At 59.9% G+C, this 22,686-nt stretch overlaps 2 gene segments (V, D, J or C); both read left to right on the forward strand.

The window, feature by feature from the left end:
• The window catches only part of LOC100582477, a 106,771-nt gene that overhangs the window by 31,242 nt on the left and 52,843 nt on the right, over window positions 1-22,686 (forward strand).
• LOC101178679 lies at window positions 3,273-4,737 on the forward strand. The segment is given in 3 exon segments: window positions 3,273-3,576; window positions 3,790-4,119; window positions 4,343-4,737. Coding segments are annotated over 3 exon segments (977 nt in total).

Here is a 22,686-nt window from a genome sequence, read left to right on the forward strand (position 1 = left end):
TGAGTGACCCCGTCTGTAGGCCAGACATACAGGCATGCAGGCCCTCCCCTCCAGCCCCTCAGCATCCAGCCACATCTGTGGACACAGCCAGAGCGGCAGAGCAGGGGTCTGCTAAGGACAGACAGCCATCAAGGCAGGGCCTGGGCTCCGTCCCCACAGCCGCCCTCTTGGCAGGCAGCCAGACGCCCGTGAGGGTGGACCTGCCATGAGGGCCTGCATGCCGGAGGCCGCCCACTCAGCCCTGCGGGCCTCCAGCAGCCTGACCAGGTGGTCCTGGAGGTCTCCAGGCCTCCGTCTCCTCCTCTGCACATTGAGGAGTCCAGCCAGGCTGGTCCTGGCCCCTTCTGGAAGCAAAAGATGGAGAACAGGCACCAAGGCAAGAGGGAAAGACAAAAGAGGCCACCACAGGGACTCCGGAACCACAGGCAGCACTTCCTAACCGGGCAGGAAGGATCTGCGCACTGGGGGCTGAGCCAGGCTGGCCAGGCCTAAGCTGGGATGACCCGGCCCTTCCTGGGTACAAGGTGAACAGCTTTCATGGCTGAGCTGAGGCCTAGGCTGAGCCAAGCCAGAGGGCAGAGGAGAAGATGACCTGGAGCCAACTGACACATGTCCATGAGGGCTGCCCTGAGCTGCCCTGGCCTGGGCTGAGCTGAGCGAGGCTACGCTGGACTGGGCTGAGCTGAACTGAACGAGGCTACACTGGACTGGGCTGAGCTGGGCTGGGGCTGGGGCTGAGCTGAGCTGGGGCTGGGGCTGAGCTGGACTGGGCTGGACTGGGCTGAGCTGAACTGGGCTGAGCTGGGCTAGGCTGGGCTGAGCTGGACTGGGCTGGACTGGGCTGAGCTGGACTGGGCTGAGCTGGGCTGGACTGGGCTGAGCTGGACTGGGCTGGACTGGGCTGAGCTGAACTGGGTGAGCTGGGCTAGGCTGGGCTGAGCTGGCTACCTGGACTGGGCTGAGCTGACTGGGCTGAGCTGAACTGGGATGAGCTGGGCTAGGCTGGGCTGAGCTAGGCTACACTGGACTGGGCTGAGCTGAACTGGGCTGGGCTGGGCTGGGCTGAGCTGAGCTGGGCTGGGCTGAGCTGGGCTGGGCTGGGCTGGGGCTGGGGCTGAGCTGGGCTGGGCTGGGCTGAGCTTGGCTGAGCTGAGCTGGGTTGGGCTGACCTGGGCTGAGCTGGATTCAGCTGAGCTGACCTGAGCTGGGATAAGCTGAGCTGGGCTGAGCTGGGATAAGCTGAGCTGGGCTGAGCTGGGCTGAGCTGGGCTGAGCTGGGCTGAGCTGAACTGGGCTGGGCTGGGCTGGGCTGAGCTGAACTGGGCTGGGCTGGGCTGAGCTGAACTGGGCTGGGCTGGGCTGGGCTGAGCTGAACTGGGCTGGGCTGGGCTGGGCTGAGCTGAACTGGGCTGAGCTGAACTGGGCTGTGCTGGGCTGGGCTGGGCTGGGCTGAGCTGGGCTGGGCTGGGCTGAGCTGGGCTGGGCTGGGCTGGCCTGGGCTGAGCTGAGCTAGACTGGGCTGAGCTGGACTGGGCTGAGCTGAACTGGGCTGTGCTGGGCTGGGCTGGGCTGGGCTGAGCTGGGCTGGGCTGGGCTGAGCTGGGCTGGGCTGGGCTGGCCTGGGCTGGGCTGAGCTGGACTGGGCTGGGCTGGGCTGGGCTGGGCTGAGCTGGGCTAGGCTGGGCTGGGCTGAGCTGGGCTGGGCTGGGCTGGACTGGGCTGAGCTGGGCTGGGCTGGACTGGGCTGAGCTGGACTGGGCTGAGCTGGGCTGGGCTGGGCTGGGCTGGGCTGGGCTGGGCTGAGCTAGGCTGGGCTGAGCTGGGCTGGGCTGGGCTGAGCTAGGCTGGGCTGAGCTGGGCTGGGCTGGGCTGGGCTGGGCTGAGCTGGACTGGGCTGAGCTGGACTGGGCTGAGCTGGGCTGGGCTGGGCTGGGCTGGGCTGGGCCGGGCTGGGCCGAGCTGGGCTGAGCTGTACTGGGCTGGGACTGGGCTGGGCTGGGCTGGGCTGGGCTGGGCTGGGGCTGGGCTGAGCTGGGCTGGGCTGGGCTGAGATGAGCTGAGCTGGGCTGGGTTGGGCTGGGCCGGGATGATCTGGGCTGGGCTGAGCTGAGCTGGGCTGAGCTAGACCAGGCTGGGGTGAGCTAGGCCGGGCTGGGCCGGGCCGGGCTGGGCCGGGCTGGGCCGGGCCGGGCTGGGCCGGGCTGAGCTGAGCTAGGCTGAGCTGAGCTGGGTTGGGCTGACATGGAGTGAGCTGTGTTGAGCTGGGCTAGGAGCTGGGCTGGGCTGAGCAGAGCTGGGTTGGGCTGAGCTGCACTGGGCTGGACTGAGCTTGGCTGGGCTGAGCTGGGCTGACCTGGGCTGGACTGGGCTGGGGTGGGCTGGGCTGAGCTGGGCTAGGCTGGGCTGGGGTGGGCTGGGCTGAGCTGGGCTGGACTGTGCTGTGCTGAGCTGGACTGGCCTGGGCTGGGCTGGATGGGCTGAGGTGGCTGCTCATGTGGCAAGGAGGCCGTGGGTTGAGTGTGACTTCACCTGCAGAGCCCTGAGCCCAGCTATGTTCTTAGGGGTTCTGAGGGCCACGCAGCTGTGTTGCACCACGATTCTGTCTTCTCTCTTGCTCATTGCCTGAAGGAAATTTGGAGTGGGCTGGGCCCAGAGCTCCCCCGTGTAGCAGGCCCTGTCCTGGAGGGCCTGGCAGGGACGTGGCTTAGCCTGTTGGCCTGTGGTCCTGAGACCTCATAGGCCACCGGGGTCCACTGTGGCTTGTTTGGGCCTGGGGTGGGGCTCATGGAGTGGTGGGTGTTGGACTAAGACCCTGAACACGTACTGGGGGGTGGGGTCACAGCCAAGCCGCCCCACCCCTACACCATGCACACAGCACTCAGAGCCCAGGCCCCCTCCTCAGAGCCCCCACCAAAATCCTCTCTAGGTGCAGGGGAGAGAGAAAGGTATGTCCCACACCCAGAGCAGGAGCTGCTGTCAGGGAGCTCAGGGGACTCAGCCACTCCATGCAGAGCCCTGTTTAATACAACTTGTGTCTGGGACGGCCTGGGTCAGAGACCCTGTCTAAGGAGCATGTTCAGAAACCATGTCGCTGGGATCAGACAGCAGGGTCCAACCGCAGGCCCGTGGTGCAGGAGCTGTGTGACATTGGGGCCGTCACCAGGCCTCTCTGTGCTGGGTTCCTCCAGTGTAGAGGAGAGGCAGGCACAGCCTGTCCTCCTGGGGACATGGCATGAGGGCCGCGTCCTCACAGCGCATTCTGTGTTCCAGCATCCCCGACCAGCCCCAACGTCTTCCCGCTGAGCCTCTGCAGCACCCAGCCAGATGGGAACGTGGTCGTCGCCTGCCTGGTCCAGGGCTTCTTCCCCCAGGAGCCGCTCAGTGTGACCTGGAGTGAAAGCGGACAGAACGTGACCGCCACAAACTTCCCACCCAGTCAGGATGCCTCCGGGGGCCTGTACACCACGAGCAGCCAGCTGACCCTGCCGGCCACACAGTGTCTAGTCGGCAAATCCGTGACATGCCATGTGAAGCACTACACGAATCCCAGCCAGGATGTGACTGTGCCCTGCAGAGGTCAGAGGGCAGGCTGGGGAGTGGGGCGGGGCCACCCATCCTGCCCTGACACTGCGCCTGGACCCGTGTTCCCCCCAGGGAGCCGCCCCTTCACTCACAACAGAGTTGACTGCGGGCCGAGCCCCAGGAGGTGGTGGTGGACAGGCCAGGAGGGGTGAGGCGGGGGCACGGGGAAGGGCGTGCTGACCAGCTCAGGCCATCTCTCCACTCCAGGTTCCCCACCTCCCCCACCTCCCTCATGCTGCCAGCCCCGACTGTCACTGCAGCGACCAGCCCTCGAGGACCTGCTCTTAGGTTCAGAAGCGAACCTCACGTGCACACTGACCGGCCTGAGAGATGCCTCAGGTGTCACCTTCACCTGGACGCCCTCAAGTGGGAAGAACGCTGTTCAAGGACCATCTGAGCGTGACCTCTGTGGCTGCTACAGCGTGTCCAGTATCCTGCCCGGCTGTGCCGAGCCATGGAAACATGGGAAGACCTTCACCTGCACTGCTGCCCAGCCCGAGTCTGAGACCCAGCTAACTGCCACCCTCTCAAAATCCGGTGGGTCCAGACCCTGCTCGGGGCCCTGCTCAGTGTCCTGGTTTGCACAGCATATTCCCGGCCTGCCTCCTCCCTCCCAGTCCTGGGCTCCAGTGCTCATGCCAAGTACAGAGGGAAACTGAGGCAGGCTGAGGGGGCCAGGACACAGCCTGGGGAGCCCACCAGAGCAGAGGGGCTCTCTCATCCCCTGCCCAGCCCCCTGACCTGGCTCTCTACCCTCCAGGAAACACGTTCCGGCCCGAGGTCCACCTGCTGCCGCCGCCGTCGGAAGAGCTGGCCCTGAACGAGCTGGTGACGCTGACGTGCCTGGCGCGCGGATTCAGCCCCGAGGATGTGCTGGTTCGCTGGCTGCACGGGTCACAGGAGCTGCCCCGTGAGAAGTACCTGACTTGGGCATCCCAGCAGGAGCCCAGCCAGGGCACCACCACCTTCGCTGTGACCAGCATACTGCGCGTGGCAGCCGAGGACTGGAAGAAGGGGGACACCTTCTCCTGCATGGTGGGCCACGAGGCCCTGCCGCTGGCCTTCACACAGAAGACCATCGACCGCCTGGCGGGTAAACCCACCCACGTCAATGTGTCTGTGGTCATGGCAGAGGTAGACGGCACCTGCTACTGAGCCACCCGCCTGTCCCCAGCCCTGAATAAACTCCATGCTCCCCCAAGCAGCCCCACGCTTCCATCCGGTGCCTGTCTGTCCATCCTCAGGGTCTCAGCACATGGGAAAGGGCCAGGGCACGGGGGGTAGAGCACCCCCTGCCCTGAGCCTTGGGGGGCCCCTGGCACCCCCATGAGCCTTTCCACCCTGGTGTGAGTGAGTTGTGAGTGTGAGAGTGTGTGGTGCAGGAGGCCTCGCTGGTGTGAAATCTTAGGTTTGCCGAGGCAGGCACAGCCCAGGGTGGGTTCTGAGAGACACACATGCCCCGGAGAGTTCTGAGTGGGCAGTAGCATGGACGTTTGTCCCTGAGAGAGCTGCCTCTGGCTGCAGCTGGGAGGGAATAGGGAGGGTGAGAGCAGCAGCCTGGCCAAGAAAGACGCACATAGTGGGAGGAGCGGCGAGGGAGTGAGGGGCTGGACTCCAGGGCCCCACTGGGAGGACAAGGTCCAGGAGGGCCCCACCACCCTAGTGGGTGGGCCTCAGGACGTCCTACTGACGCATGCAGAAAGGGGCACCTCCCCCTAACCACATTACTCTGTAAGGGGCACGTGGGCACACGTGCACACTCACACTCACATACACGCCTGAGCCCTGCAGGAGCAGAACGTTCACAGCCCAGACACAGCTCCAGAAAGGACAAGGGAGTCCCCTCCCAAGCCCCCATGGGACATTCCCAGGCTCAGCCTGCTGCCCCAGGCCCCTCTGGCCTCCCTGTGTTTCCACTGTGCACTGCTCAGGGACGAACTCCACAGACCCCTCCCAGGCAGCCCCTGCTCCCTGCCTGGCCAAGTCTCCCATCCCTTCCTAAGCCCAACTAGGACCCAAAGCATAGACAGGGAGGGGCCGCGTGGGGTGGCATCAGAAGCAGGCCAGTGAGACAGGGCCTGCCCCGGGCCCTCTGCATGCCTCTGGCTTCTTCCTGGGGCTCCCAGGAGTGGAAGAACAGTCCCACAACCACTGTGGGGACACCTGGCACCAGGACTCCCACAAGGGGGCAGTGGGGCCCCTTCTCATGCCTTAGACATCTTCCAGGCCTCCCCAGGGGCCCCCGCCTTCTGGCTGCCTCCCTCTGCTCTCAGGGCCAAGGTGAGATGGAGGCCACTGTCACCCCTGAGGGTCCAGTCACCAGAGGGTAATTGAGAGCAACAGGTCACTCCGGGAAGCCCTGCCACAGAGAAGCCCTCCAGCCCATGGGACCCAGGACTTGGCCCAGAGGAGGTGCTTTTAAAGAGAGGGGGAAAGAGGGAGAATCAACAGATGAGGGGCTGAACCAGCAGACAGAGATCAAGCAGACACATGGGTAGATCCTAGGACATATAATGAATGGATGGGTGGATGGAGGATGGATGAGTGGATGAATGAAGGATGGAAGATGGATGGAGGGATGGATGGATGGATGGATGGATGGATGGATGGATGGATGGATGATGGATGGATGGATGATGGATGGGTGGGTGGATGGAGGATGGGTGGGTGGATGGAGGATGGAAGATAGATGGAGGGGTGAATGGAGGATGGGTGGACGGATGGAGGATTGAGGATAGTGGGGTGGGTGGATGGGTATATCTATGGAGGATAGGTGGATGGAAGATAATTGGATGGAGAATTGCTTTATGAATGGATGAATGAAGAGATGGAAAAGAGCTTTATAGATGGATGGGTGAATGGATGGATGGATAGATGGAAGAAGGATGAATGGATGGAAAATAGCTTTATAGATATATGGATGGATATTTAAATGATAGCCTTATATTAATAGATGAATGGAGGATGAATGGATGGGTGAGTGGGTAGCAGTGTTATCGATGGAGGGGTGGAGATACGGATAGTAGCTTTATAGATGGATGGATGGATAGATGGACAGAAGGATAGACAGACAGGTGAATGACTGGATGTATCAGCATATGACAAGCAGGTACAGCTGTACATGGGAGGTCTATACCCTGAGACCCTGAGGAAAATAAGGATGCCTGTGCTGGTGACCCTCACCTGGCCCTCCCTTGTAACCCCTCAGCCACATTCCCTGGGAAGGCAACAGAGGCCTCTCTTCTTGCCCATTCAACCTTTGGCACACTGAGTGTCAGACCCAGGGTGTCTGTCTTGGACCCAGATCTCCTTGAGGGTGGGTGTGTCTGGTCCTCTCTGGCCCCGGGACCCAGTCACTGAATACGTGGCTGGGACTGAGACGGGGTGGGGTGGGAGGTGTGGGAGGGTACCTTGGGCTCAAGCTTCCCTTGGAGAAGCAGGTGGTGTCCACTTTCTGCCCTGCCGAGTCTCTCCCTGAAGTGCCCTAAGAACCTCAAAGACAGAAGGTCCAGCCCCTCACCTGGGACCCTGCCTCCTCATCCTCCCTGGGGGAGTCTCAGGCCTTAGATGGGGACCCAGACCCCACTGTCCCCACACCCCAAGGAAGCATAGCCACTGTTCACAGGAGTCTGGGCCTGGCAGGCTCTTGCTGTGTTGCAGATTGGCAGATGCTGCCTCCCTATGTGGTGCTGGACTTGCCGCAGGAGACCCTGGAGGAGGAGACCCCCGGCGCCAACCTGTGGCCCACCACCATCACCTTCCTCACCCTCTTCCTGCTGAGCCTGTTCTATAGCACAGCACTGACCGTGACCAGCGTCCGGGGCCCATCTGGCAAGAGAGAGGGCCCCCAGTACTGAGCGGGAGCCGGCAAGGCACAGGTGGGAGCCCAGGAGAGGGATGAGCCCACAGTGGATGGGGTGGGCTGCAGTGCTTGGCTAAGAGGAGAGCACCACCTGCTCCCACTGTGGGGGGACGTGCTCTCCTGGGGGGCCCTTCACAGACACTGAGGACACGGGCAGGCCCAGGGTCAGGGCTGAGCTTCCCTCTAGTGCAGTAACCAGGATTCCATCCAGGCTCCCATGAGCCAGGCCAGGGCTGGGACAGAGGGCGTTGGCAAGGATGCTGCTCCTTCAGGCTGTGACCCCTCTGTCTTTGCAGGGAGGAAGTGTGGAGGAACCTCTTGGAGAAGCCAGCTATGCTTGCCAGAACTCAGCCCTTTCAGAAGTCACCGACCCGCCCTTACTCACATGCCTTCCAGGTGCAATAAAGTGGTCCCAAGGAAAATGTTCACAGACTCTGAATGAGGACACGGCGGTCAGGGAAAGGGTGGTGGCTTCAGACTGGAGAACACCTGCTTCAAAGTCCCCCTGGGTGTCACGGTGGTCATGGTGGCCATGGACAGAGGGTACCCCTGGTCCCAAAATCAAGAAATGACCTGATCTTGCATGAGGCTGAGGCCCAAGGATGAATGTTGGATTCACCAGAGACCATGGCAAAGAAGCCTGCTCCCAAGAACTACATAACCTAGGCAGCCCTGGTCCTCCTCACTGGGTCCTCATCCTGACCACAGGGCCCTGGTCCTGACCAGTCGGCCCTTTTAACGATCACTGAGCTCTGGTCCTACTACTTGGGCCCTGTCCCTGATCACTTAATTCTAGCCTTGATCACTGAGCCTCAGTCCTGATCACTGAGTCCTACTCCTGTTTCTGGCCCTGGACCTCATCACTCAGCCCTGGACCTGATCACTCAGCCCTGGACCTGATCACTCAGCCCTGGTCCTCATCACTCAGCCCTGGACCTCGTCACTCAGCCCTGGTCCTCGTCACTCAGCCCTGGACCTCGTCACTCAGCCCTGGTCCTCGTCACTCAGCCCTGGACCTCGTCACTCAGCCCTGGACCTCGTCACTCAGCCCTGGTCCTGATTATTAGATCCTGATGCTGGTCAATGGGCACTGGGCACTGGGCACTGAGCCCTGATCCTAATCACTGAACCCTGCTCCTGATCAACAAACCCTGGCCCTGATGAAAGGGCTTTGCTCCTGATCATTGGGCCCTGGTCATGCTAACTGTGTTCTGGTCCTGATCACTGAGCCCTGTTCCTGATCACTGAGCCCTGTTGCTGATCACTGAGCCCTGGTCCTGATTACTGAGCCCTGGACCCAGTCAATGACCCCTGGTCCTGATCACTGAGCCCCAAACCCAATCACTGGGCCCTGTTCCTGATCACTGAGCCCTGGACGAAATCACTGAGCCCTGGACCAGATCACTGGGCCCTGGTTCTGATCACTGGGCCCTGGTCCTGATCACTGAGCCCTGGACCCAATCGCTGGGCCCTGGTCCTGATTACTGAGCCCTGGTCCTGATCACTGGGCCCTGTTCCTGACCACTGAGCCCTGGACCAGACCATGGATCCCTGGAGGGGATCCAGCACTGATCCCTGGTTCTTTTCTTATACATATTCATTTTGAAGTCTGATTCCTTTTCTGAGCATATATCAGTCTGTCTAGACACTGAGTCCTGTCTGATTTCTGAGCCTTGGCCCTCATTAGTAAGTGACCTGCAGTGGTGGAGGGAGGCCTCCAGGGAAGCCGAGACCCTCTCAATGCGCGCACTTGCTGGTAGATGAAGAAATTACCCCAATGACTTGCTCCATTTTTTCCAGGCTCAGAGGGGTGTGTAGGCCCCAGGAGGACTTGGTGGGGAGAGGACCAGCCCAGGACCCATGAGCTACACCCCCAGCCCCAGCCCCTAAGGGGTCGCCAGGTCTGGACTTAGCACTGGGGAGGGAGTATAGTACAGGAGTGGGGACAGGAAGGTGAGGGGAGGCCATGCTGTTTGTATTCTCTTGCTTTTCTCTTTCTCCTGAAGCCTCTTGAATACACCTGCAGAAATACCCAAAATAGCCCTGTGGGGCGGCTGAGTCATTGTGAACACAGCCCAGGCCAGGTGTTCCAGCCAGAGAACTGCTGTTCTGAGAAACATGCCCCAAAACCGAGACCTGGTCAGGTGCGCCTGTGGCCTGAGCGAGGGGCTGCAGCCACAGGGAGGCCCAGCCCCAACCAGCCCAGGGTCAGCTAGGGCTTTCCAGGTCCAGGGTTAGGCAGAGGTCAGCCAGGGTCAACTATGGTCTATCTGAGGGGAGAGACAAGAGACACAGAGACATAGATAGACAGAGACAGGGATGGGGAGAGACAAGAGACACAGAGACATAGAGACAGGGATGGGGAGAGACAAGAGACACAGAGACATAGAGACAGGGATGGGGAGAGAGAAGAGACACAGAGACAGGAAAGGAGAGACAAAGACAGACACAGAGAAAGAGATGAGGATGGAGAGAGATAAGAGACAGGGACGGGGAGGGACAGAGGCGAGGACAGTGAGAGAGACAGAGACACAAGAGACAGAAAGAGAGAGATGAGATGAGAGAGATAAGAAGAAACAGAGACAGAGATGGAAGAAAAAGAGAGGAGCTGGGAACAGGGAAAAAGAGACATGGACACAGAAATACAGAGAACACACAGGGAGAGAAAGAGGCAGCAAGATGGGCCCAGGAACTCAGGTGCAAGCCCCTCTCACACACACTCACAAACACACACCACAACTATTATACAACATTCACACACACACACACACACAGAAACATACCCACACTCACACCCAAACACACATGGCCCAGGAGAAAATGGGCAGAGCTCAGCCTGCAGCTGGGAGCAGTCGAGCGGGTGCTGGGCCAGAGTCAGGGCCTCTCGGTGGGGGGTACGGCAGCATGGGCCCACCTGCACCTCCAAGGCCTGGCCCCCGAGGTCACTGGGCCAACACCCAGCCCTCGCCCTGTTCCCTGTCTGTGCCGGACGGGGCAGGACTCTGAGCTTCAGGGAAACCTACAGATCCACATGGGACCCTGAACATCGGGCTGGGGTGGGTAACAACATGCCAGAGGCGGGAGCAGGAGGTCCCAGGACCCTGGGCACTGTGACCCCAGCCTTGGGGGCTGAAGCCCAGGACGGCCTCGGGTCTCCCAGGAGGGACTGGACAGCGGGGGGTGGTCAGAGAACAGGACAGCCAGCAGGGTGCAGCCTGAGGACAGGGATGGACGCTGGGAGGTCAACAGGACAGGGGCAGGGGCCGTGGAGTGGGCAGAGGGCCTGGAGAGCCTGGAGAACCTGTGGGTCCGTGTCTGTGGGAAGGGGGCCAGGAGCAGCCCAGAGTGGCCAGGCTGGCAGGGGTGAGGAGGTGGGGGCAGTGAGGGGAGGGCGACTGAGCCAGTGAGGCCTCTGGCCAAGGAGGGAAACTTGGCTGGGCTCTGACTGAACCCAGAGCTCCTGGAGAAGGGGCCCCAGGCGGGGATGAGGATGTGGGCATCTCGCTCCATCAACAATGGGGTTTCCAACACGCACAGCCTGGGCCTCGGAGACCTGGGCCCTGACCCGCCTCCCCCTGGCACTGGGCCGGGCGCCGTGTGTGGTCCCCAGTCCCCGCAGCACCTCCCCCACACTGGTCATGTTCCAGGGCCCCTCTGAAGCACCTGCTGTGAGGGGATGTGGGGAGGGGACAGGGAATTGGGCCTGAGCTGCCGGGTGGGGTGGGGGTCGGGGACCCAGGCTCAGCGTGTGGCTGGGGACCAGACAGATGGGGATGGAGGAGGACACGCCGTGTACCCACTGCCTGCCAAGGGGTGGACCCACGCCCAGTCTAGGCCATGTCCCCCGAGGCCTGTGAACCTTCACTGTGACCCACTAAAACATTCAGGAGCTTTGAAAGCAGCCCCCGTCCTTGTCACTATGCAATGACTCTGAGTGTCACGCCATCCCTGCTGGATCCACCCTCCAGCCCCAGCGAGGGAGGCCGGGCACCAGGCAGCAGGTGGTGAGGGCAGCGGGCACAGCCACCCTACAGCACACACGGGGTCACGAGGACGCGCCCACCACACCCCGTGCACAGGCTCCTCACAGCACAGAGCTCACCGAGGGCGCTGGCCGTTTGTCCTCAGGAGTCCCATTGTGCCCCCTGCACCCACCCCGTCCTGCTGGGGCTGCAGCTGGGTCCTGGAGCACGGGGCGGCCCTGAGCATCTTGTCATCTTGGTCCCTGTCGGGTGAGCTGCTGGCTGTCTGTGGAGCTGGCAGAGCCTTGGTTCAGCCTTGGAGGCCGGTCCTGGGGCCCAGCAGCTGTGGGGAGCACTGCCCAGTCCCATGCCCACAGGGAATCACCTGGGCTGAGGAAGGGCCCACACACCAACGGGATCGGGGTCAGGCGGCACACACCTGGCACCGAGATCCCACGTCCCGAAGTGGGGACACGGCCCAGGGGCACTGTCCCAGGAGGGTCTCAAGATGGGGTCTCCTGTTTCAATCTTCACTCCTTCTGCACCTGTTAGCTGGGAACCTTCTAGAAGGAGGGGTGTCCTCAATCATGGGGTGGTCGTGAGCTGAGCACAGATCACACAGGAAGGTACATGGCTTCTCCTTCACCAGGAAAACAGTGAAGAGAGACAGAGACACAGAGAGAGACAGAGTAACAGAGAAGGACAGAGAGACAGAGAGAGAGACACAGAGACAGAGTAACAGATAGAGAGACAGAGAGACAGAGACAGAGACAGTAACAGAGACAGACAGAGAGACAGAGAGAGACACACAGAGACAGAGACAGTAACAGAGATAGAGAGACAGAGTCACAGAGAGACAGAGAGAAAGAGAGAGAGAGACAGAGACAGAGTAACGGAGATAGAGGGTCAGAGACAGTCACAGAGAGAGAGAAACAGAGACACAGAGAGAAACAGAGACAGAGATTGCTACAGAGAGACAGAGATAGAGAGACATAGACAGTCACAGAGAGAAACAGAGACACAGAGAGAAACAGAGACAGAAATTGTTACAGAGAGACAGAGACAGAGAGAAACAGACACAGAGAGAGACACACAGACACAGAGACAGAGACAGAGAGAGACAGAGACATAGACAAAGAGAGATTAAGAGTTACAGAGAGACAGAGAGAGAGACAGAGACACAGAGATAACAAAGATACACAGAAACAGAGACAGAGACAGTCACTGTCACATTCATACCCATGCTCACACATGCTCACCCACACTCACAGTCACACACTCACACACACACACTCTCACACACACTCACACACACACTCACACACACTTACACTGAGGTTCCCTCAGGCCCTGTCACTTTCAATGGGGCCCACGGCCTGTCTGAGCCTCTGGGCCACCAGCCCCTGGCTCACCGGTGTGTGCCCACCACACCCCACCTTGGGGGTCCCCTGTATGAGCTGGGCACATGCCCTCCGCTCTGCTCATGGGGGCCCTGGGGGAAACAGGGTCCACCCAAGGCCTGGCTCAGGAAAGGCCCCAAACACACATGGCCCAAGAGCAAAGGGGCAGAGCTCAGCCTGCAGCTGGGAGCAGGCAGGGTGGGGTGGGCAGAGGGCCTGGAGAACCTGCGGGGCTCCGGTGTCTCTGGGAAGGGGCCCAGGAGCAGCTCAGCGTGGCTGGGCTGGCAGGGGTGAGGAGGTGGGGGCAGTGAGGGAGGGGTGACTAGCCTGCGTGGGGTGCCGGGGGACACTGGGTTTGCTCCACCTGAGCCCAGGCAGTGGCCAAATCCCTGAGCTGCCAGGAGGAGAGCAGGGCTGGGGCCAGGCAGAGGCGGGCCGCGGGGCCTAGGGCTGGGGCCAGTAGGGAGCAGTCAGTTGGTTGAGGGCACCATTACATGGAGGGCTGTGAGACGGGAGCGCCCATTCCCTTCATTCCTTGTGCACGTGTTAGGAACCTTCCAGAAGGAGGGCATTGTTCGTGGTGGGTGAGTGTGAGCACAGATCATGCAGGCTGGCGTGCTGCCGTTAAGTGCCTGTTTACTTTCCAGATCTCAGCATGGCAAGCCCGTCCTGCGCCCCAGGGTCTTTCTGGAGTACAAGCTGTGCGGCCCTGGCGGGCACCATACCTGGCACCCACGCTTTGGCTGGGCCCGAACCTTGTGCCCTCCCAGCCCCCACGTGGCTCTCCCTTGGCCACACTGGCCTTTTGCCAGTCCTCCTACCTCACCCTAGGGTCTGCCTGGCCCTGCCCTCCCTTCCTAGCCCCCCAAGGAGGCTGGAGGGCACCCCTGTGTCCACCAGCAGCAGCTACTCATGGACGAGTCTCTTTTGGGCCAGTGACACATACTGTGCCCTGATGGTGCCATGACCGTCCTGGGCCCTCCGCCTTCCTGCTTGGCAGGCGCCCCCGCTCCCTGCACCCTCACTGGGGCACCTGTGAGCCCTGAGGGCCAGTGGGGGTCTCACTGCTGCTCCCTCCCACGGCCTAGCCTCGGGGCCCCAGGGGTCTGCTTCCAAGGGGCAAGGGCTCCCTGCGGTCTCAGCCCGAGTGGGCCTTTGAGCCTTCGCATTCTGTGCAGGGTGGGACGTGCCCAAGGGCTGCTGAGGGCTTCCCAGGGGTCCGGTGGGTCCCACCTAGGGGCAAGCTGGTGAGGAAAGCGGGTCCTGCCATGGCGGCCGGGTGGGCTGAGTTTTCGGCATCTCTGGGCCCAACAGCAGGTCCCTGGCATGGCGCCCACCCCTCCCCCAGGCAGGTGTGAGGGCTCTGATCTGTTTCTCCTTGAGTGACTCATTCTGGGCAAACTTGGCCCTCAGGGCACATGCAAATGGCTGTTTGTTCCACACCGAAAACATGTTTCTTGCCCTCTGAGCCTGTTTCCAGAAATAGCATGCACGATTCTCCCGCCCTCTCCCCTAGTGTGGCCAGGCTGGCTCAGGCCTCCAGATTTGGGGACACCCACCCCCTCCCCCAGCGTGGCCAGGCTGGCTCAGGCCTCCAGATCTGGGGACACCCGCCCTGTCCCCCAGCGTGGCCAGGCTGGCTCAGGCCTCCAGATTTGAGGACACCCGCCCTGTCCCCCAGCGTGGCCAGGCTGGCTCAGGCCTCCAGATTCAGGGTCACCCCCCCCGACCCCAGGACAGGCCCACTTGGGTTACTGACACTGGGACAAGCCTGCAAATGTCAACTTTGTTGAATTCAGTGGTTCTTAACTTGCTGCCATCTTTGGGACCAGGACCCAGGGGCAGCCCCCAGGTTGGCAGGAAGGTCAGGGGAGCCAACGCTGGCAGGGCCCCCAGCCAACCCCCACCCCAGGAGCCCCGAGGAGGCTTAGCGGAGGTGGCCCTGGTGGCCCGGGCACAGGCAGCCCCATTGGTACAGGGCCTGTCTGGTGCAGGCCCACACCTCCCCCTCCCTCAGGGCCTGGTGGTCCCCACTGTGCGGAGAGAACCCCGAGGCTCAGCAGGGCCAGGGACACGGCCTGAGGTTACATGGTGATGGGGGCTGGGTCTCCGGGCCTGGGGGCCGTGGCTGCAGCACCCGGGCTGTGTGGGCTGTGGCCTCCCTGCTCCCAGCTGTGTCACACCCGTCTCCATCTAAGCCTCCAGCTCCATCTTTCCCGCTGTCCCTGTCTCTGGCCACCCTTCTGTCTCCCTGTCTCTCTGCCTCTCTGAAGGTATCTCCCTGCCTGAATCTCTGTCTCTGTCCCATTGTCGGTGTCTCTGACTCATCTCTGTCAAGCCCGGCTGTTGGGCTTTGTCCCGCCATCTTGCCTGTCTTGGCCTCTCTCTCTTTCTGTGTGTCTCCGTCTGTGCCTCCTTTCTCCATCCATCTCTCCCCCGTGTCTGTCTCTATCCCTCCCTCTCTCTTCCCGTCTATCCCTCCCTCTGTGCCTGTCCCTTTGCTGTGTCTCTTTCTTTGCCTCTGTCTCTCTGTCTGTCTCTTCGTGTCCCTGTGTGTGTTTGTCTCTCTGCTTCTGTCTCTGCCTTTCTGTGTCTCTGTCTATATCTCAGCTTCTTTGTGTCCCTGTGTGTGTGTCTCTCTCTGTCTCTGTCTTTCCATTTCTCTGTCTATATCTCTGTCTCTTTGCCTCTGTATCTCTGTCTATATTTCTATCTGTCTGTTCAAGTCCCTGTGTGTGTCTCTCTCTGTCTCTGTCTTTCTGTATCTCTGTCTGTATCTCTGTCTCTCTCATCTGTCTCTTCCTGTGTGTCTCTCTCTGCCTGTGTCTCTGTCTCTCTCTGCCTCTGTCTCTGTCTCTCTGCCTCTTCATCTCTGTCTGTCTCTGCCTGTCTGTGTCATTTTGTGTCTCTGTTTCTGTATGTCTCTCTGTTTGTCTGTGTCTCTTCCTCTTTGTAGCTCTCTCTCTCTCTATCTCTCCTTATATCTGTCTTTCTCTCTCTGTGTTTCTTTCTCTGTCTCTTTTTGTCTTTCTGAGTCTGTCTCTGTCTCTTTCTCTCTGTATCTCTCTCTGTCTTTCTGTTGCTGTCTGTCTCTGTTTCTCTTCCCCTCTATCTGTCTTTCTGTTGCTGTCTGTCTCTGTTTCTCTTCCCCTCTCTCTGTCTCTCTTTGTCTCTGTCTTTCTCTGCCTTTCTAACTCTCTGTCTTTCTCTGTCTCTCTGTCTCTATCTCAGTCTCTCTTATCTCCCACTCTCTATCTCTGTATCTCTCTGTCTCTGTCTTTCTCTTATCTCTATCACTCTGTCTCTATCTCTCTCTCTTTCTGTCTCTCTGTATCTCTGTCTCCCTCATGTCTATCTCTCTGTCTTTCTCTATCTCTCTGTATCTCTGTCTCTCATCTCCATCTGTCTCTATCTCTATCTCTTTCTCTCTTTCTGTCTCTATCTCTGTCTCTGTATCTCTTTCTCTGTCTTTCTCTGTCTCTATCTCTCTGTCTTTCTCTGTGTCTCTGTATCTCTGTCTCTATCTCTGTCTCTATCTCTGTCTCTCTCTCTCTATCTCTGTCTCACCCTGTCTCTCTGTATCTCTGTCTCTCCATCCTATGTGGGTGTGTGGGTTTCCCCGAGGCTCAGAGCCCTGCCTCGGCCAGCAGAGACGGGGAACAGGGCAAGGGCTGGGTGGTGGCACAGTGACCTTGGGGGCCAGGCCTTGGAGGTGCAGGTGCACCCGTGCTGCCGTGCGCCCCACCCACAGACAGGCCCCGGCTCTGGCCCAGCCCCCACTCGGCCGCTCCCAGCTGCAGGCTGAGCTCTGCCCATTTGCTCCTGGGCCATGTGTGTTTGGGGCCTTTCCTGAGCCAGGCCTTGGGTGGGCCCTGTTTCCCCCAGGCCCCCCATGAGCAGAGCACTGTCAGCTTACAGAGGGGACCCCCAAGGTGGGGTTTGGTGGGCACACGCCAGTGAGCCCTGGGGCTGGTGGGGGGTGAGTGTGTGAGGGTGTGAGCCTGTGAGCATGGGTATAAATGTGACAGTGACTTAGTGTGGGGGTGTGAGTGTGGGTGGGGGTGTGAGTGTGGGTGGGGGTGTGAGTGGGGAAGTGTGTTAGTGAGTATATGAATGTGAGGGTGAGTGTGAGTGAGGGTGTGAGTGTGTATAGGTGTGTGGGTTGTTTGTATAGGAAGTGTGTGTGTCGTGTGTGTGTATAGGAGGTGTATGTGTTGTGAGTGTGTGATAGTTGTATGTGTTGTGTGTGTATAGGTGTATGGGTTGTGTGTGTGGGTGGCGTATGCATGTGTGTATGAGTGTTTCATGTATGTGTTGTGTGTGTGTGTGGTGTGGTGTGTGTGTGTGTGAGTGTGTATAGGTGTGTGGCTTGTTTATGAGTGTGTATATAAGTGTATGGGTTGTGAGTGTGTGGTTACGGTTTGTGTATGTAGTCTGTGGGTTGTGTGTGAGTGTGTGGTGTATGGGTTGTGTGTGGGGGGTGTACGGCTTGTCTATGAGTGTGTGTATAGGTGTATGGGTTGTGTGTGTTTATAGTCTGTGAGTCGTGTGAGTGTGTGGTGTATGAGTTGCGTGTGTATGTATAGATGTTTGGTTGTGTGTGAGTTTGTGGTATATAGTTTGTGAGTGTGAGTGGTATATGGGTTGTGTGTGGTATATGGGTGTGAGAGTGTGTATAGGTGTATGGCCTGTGTGTGAGTGTGTAGCATATAGTTTGTGGGTGTATGTGGTGTATGGGTTGTGTGAGTGTGTGGTATATGGGGTGTGTGTGGTGTATGGGTTGTATGTGGTATATGGGTGTGAGTGTATATAGGTGTATGGGTTGTGTGTGAGTGTGTGGTGTATGGGTTCTGTGTATGTGGTATATGGGTGTGTGAGTGTGTAGTTTGTGAGTGTGAGTGTGTGGTGTATGAGCTGTGTGTGAGTGTATATAGGTGTATGGTTGGTGTGAGGGTGTGTGGTATATAGTTTGTGAGTGTGAGTGTGTGGTGTATGGGTTGTGTAGGTGTGTGGTGTATGGGTTGAGTGGGTGTGTGGGGGACGTGACTGGATAAGTTCATGTGAGTGTGTGGCTGTGGGTGTCTGTGTGTCCTTGCGTGTGTGGATAGGAGGTATGTGGGTGCGAGTGTGTGTGCGAGGTGTGGTTGTGGGTGTGGGGGTGCACTGCGTGTCCTCCCTGGGGGTGGCCCGTGAGAGTCGGGGCCTGAGCCCGGATGTCTCTGCGACTCTGCATATCTCCCTCTGCCTCTGTCTCTCTGCTTTGTGTCTGTCTCTGTCATCCCTGTCTCTGCCCCATCCCTCTGGGTCCTAGAATCTGTCCAAGTCTGGGGTCGCCTCCCAGAAAGCCCCACAAGTGTTCATCAAGGGATGAACGGAGGACAAAATGCAGCGCACACACACGAGGAGGCTGAGTCACCAGAGCCTCCACCCTAGTCCTGCCCTGACTCCCGGGTCGGGGCTCCAGGCCCCAAGCGCCACCCGGCTCCCCCCTGGGCTGGGGCCTGTATGGGGCTGGGAGTCTGGAGGCTCGGCCCTGCTGGGGAGGTGTGAGCAAACCCTCCTGCACTGCGAGCCCCGCACAGGCCATCCCCTGACACTCCAGACACACGACAGAGACATGCACAGAGACAAAGACACACCACACACAGACAGACATGCACAGAGACACACACACAGAAGTGAACAGACACAGACACACACAGACACGCACCACCGCACACACCAGACAGACCACGCAGAGACACGCACAGAGACAACACAGACACAGAAGTGCACACACACACAGACACACACAGACACACACAGACATGCACAGAGACACACAAACACACAGACATGCACAGAGACACACACACACACAGAAATGCACAGACACACACACACAGAAGTGCACAGACACACAGACACACACACAGACACACACACACATACACAGAGACACACACACAGAAGCGCACAGACACAGACACGCACAGACACACACACAGATGTGCACAGAGACACACATATAGACACACATGCACGTGGATGCACAGACACACACAGGCAAACACAGACACACACACAGACAGACACATAAAGACACACATAGACATGCCCACACACAGGCACCCCCTCCCGCAGGTCACGCTCGGAGCCCCATATCATGAACCTGCCTCCCCTGCTGCTCCACGCGGGGCCACCGCTGCCCGACCACAGCCTGGACCACCTGCTCAGCCCTGTCAGTGTGGACGAAGGCCTTGTCCTGGGGGTGACAGTGAGCCCGGCCCTCTGCACACTTGTCCACACCACCCCTGCCACACCCTGTCCACCCACACCCCTGTCCACACCACACCACACCCCTGTCCACCCCACACCCTGTCCACACCACACCCCTGTCCACCCCACACCCCTGTCCACACCACACCCCTGTCCACCCCACACCCCTGTCCACACCACACACCTGTCCACCCCACACCCTGTCCACACCACACCCTGTCCACCCCACACCCCTGTCCACACCACACCCCTGTCCACCCCACACCCCTGTCCACACCACACCCCTGTCCACCCCACACCCCTGTCCACCCCACCCCTGTCCACCCCACACACCTGTCCACCCACACCCCTGTCCACCCCACACCCTGTCCACACACCCTGTCCACCCCACACCCTGTCCACCCCACACACCTGTCCACACCACACCCTGTCCACACCACACCCCTGTCCACCCCACACCCCTGTCCACCCACACACCTGTCCACCCACACCCTGTCCACACCACACCCTGTCCACCCCACACCCTGTCCACCCCACACCCCTGTCCACACCACACACCTGTCCACACCACACACCTGTCCACACCACACCCCTGTCCACACCACACCCCTGTCCACACCACACCCCTGTCCACACCACACCCCTGTCCCACCACACACCTGTCCGCACCACACCCCTGTCCGCACCACACCCCTGTCCACCCCACACCCCTGTCCACCCACACCCTGTCCACACCACACCCCTGTCCACCCCACACCCCTGTCCACCCCACACCCCTGTCCACACCACACCCCTGTCCACACCACACCCCTGTCCACCCCACACCCTGTCCACACCACACACCTGTCCACACCTACACACCTGTCCACCCCACACAACTGTCCACACTACACCCCTGTCCACCCCACACAACTGTCCACACCACACACCTGTCCACACCACACCCTGTCCACCCCACACACCTGTCCACACTACACACCTGTCCACACCACACACCTGTCCACACCACACACCTGTCCACACTACACACCTGTCCACACCACACACCTGTCCACCCACCCACACACCTGTCCACCCCACACACCTGTCCACACTACACGCCTGTCTGCATCACACACAACCACACACCTACAGCTCATCCACCACTCACTGCACACACGCTTGCACCTCACACACTCATGCTCACGCTCACACACTAACACACACATTCTCCCACCTGTTGCCAAGCTCACACTCACACGTGCACACATGGCGTTGCTGGGCCAGGTTTTGGCACATGGGGTCAGGGAAGGCTCAGAGAGTGCATGCCTTGGCCTCTCTGGCTGCATGTCCAGGTCTGCGGGCAAAGGTCACAGTTGCTGCCCCACGACACCACATGTGCCCCTGCAGGGCCTGGGAATGGCGCCCCGCAGAGCCCGCGCTCAGGGCCAGCTCGTGTCAGCACCGCATGGACCACGTCCTGAGGACGCCTGGGCCAGCCAGTGCTGGGGGCTGCAGCGAGTGTGTGTGCACACACATGCCCATATGTGTTGTGTGTGCTTGTGTGCATGGGAGGGGGTCCCTGGGTGGGCCAGGGTCTGCCTCAGGGCTGGAGTGGGAGGCCTGGGCCCCTCAGCTTTCCTCCAACCCAGACTCACTTCCCCGCCCCTCTCAGCTCTGCGTGGTCACCAGCCAGCCCTGGGCTTGGCCCTGGCATGAAGCCTGAGGCAGGGCCCTGGATAATGCTCAGGACGGGCACCTGGACCTCCTGGGCCTCCTCGCCAAGGACCAGACTCGGCCTCAGCGCCTCACACTCATCAGGGGTCATGCCCTGGGGCCCAGCCAGGACCCTCGCTGCCCCACTCAGGAAGCTGGACACACTAGCAGGTGGGGGGACCGCAGCTTCCCCTCCCCCACCCCCGTCCAGTCTGAAAAACAAGACCTCGTGGGCACCCGGCCGCAGCTCCCACCCCCACCCCACCACACAGGCACAAACACTTTCTTGCAGATATTTCTGAAAATGCTGAAAATGGGAACCACAGGGCAGGTGGGACAGTGGTGTGGAAACCCCCACCCACCTCCGAGATGGCGATTTGCATTGGGGGGGTGGGGGGAAGGCTGCCACCCAGGCGGCTGGTTTGCAGGATTCCTGACTATTCACACTCCCCAGCCACACCCCATGTCCAGGCCAATGCCGTGGCCAGGCCCAGAGTGACCAGGCCCCAGGGCACTTCCCAGAGGACTGCCTGGTGGAGGGGCAACAAGTCGGGCCTTGCGCCAGGGGAGCTGGGCCAGGGAGGAGGCCGCTGCTGGAGGTCCCAGGCATGGTCCCCAGGAACAGGACCCCCAGCACCCTCGGAAGAGGACTTTGTGGGTCACCGGGGGACAGAGCCTCCTCCGTGCACCTGCGGGGCCTCTCACAGCCCACCTGTCACCAAACCTCTGTCCTCCCCTGAGCCCAGGCCTGGCCAACCCAGGCACCTTCAGCCTGTAGACCCTGCGTGGGGTCGCCCAACCCTACCCCAGCCTCAGGACCCTCTGGGGTTGCCCCACGAGACCACCCCAGAACAGACCTGCCCAACCCCAGCCCTGCATCCTCAGTGGGCCACAGAGGCCTCCACAGGACCCCACCCCACACCCAGGGGCTGTCCGGGGCCCATCACCCCAGCAGCTGAGACCCTGGAAGATGACACCCTGTGCCTAGAACAGGGTGGGCCGCGTGGCAGGACATTCTGACCCATGTCCCAGCCAGGCAGGCCGGCCCCACGCCAGCCTCCTAGAGGAGGGATCTCTGCCCGCGCCCACCCCCTCAGTGGAACCTAAGCCCTCCAGGGAGGACTCAAGTTTGAGGAAAGGGTCCCTGGGAAGACCCCAGGGTGCAGCCCGGGTGACAGGGCTCGGGGGGCCCTTCCTGCAATACAGCCCCCCACAAATATAGTCATGCACACCCCACAGAGACACACAGAACACACAAACACACAGAGACACACAGACACTTAGACATACAGGGGGCCCTTCCTGCAATACAGCCTCCCACAAATATAGTCATGCACACCCCACAGAGACACACAGAACACACAAACACACAGAGACACACAGACTCTTAGACAGAGACATAAAGACACACAATACACACAGACACACTAACACACACAGAGAGACACACAGACACACATAGGCACACACAGAGTCAGAGACACACAGAACACACAAACACACAGAGACACACAGACACTTAGACACACAGAGACATAAAGACACACAATACACACAGACACACTAACACACACAGACACCTAGACACACATACAGAGACAGACACACACAAACACACAGAAACACAAGCACTCATACCACACACACAAGAGATACACAGATACAGATAGACACACACGGAGACAGAGACACACACAGACACAGAGACACACAAGCACAGATACACTAACACACACACACAGATCCACACAGACACATAGACACACATATAGAGATAGAGACACACACAGACACACAGAGACACACAACACAGATATACCTCACACACACACACACGGACACACATACAAAGACAGAGACACACACAAACACACAGACACACAAGGACAGACACACTACCACACACATACAGACACACAGACACATA

This window comes from Nomascus leucogenys, chromosome 22a (genome assembly GCF_006542625.1).
Source record: "Nomascus leucogenys isolate Asia chromosome 22a, Asia_NLE_v1, whole genome shotgun sequence".
Classification (NCBI taxonomy): Eukaryota; Metazoa; Chordata; class Mammalia; order Primates; family Hylobatidae; genus Nomascus; species Nomascus leucogenys.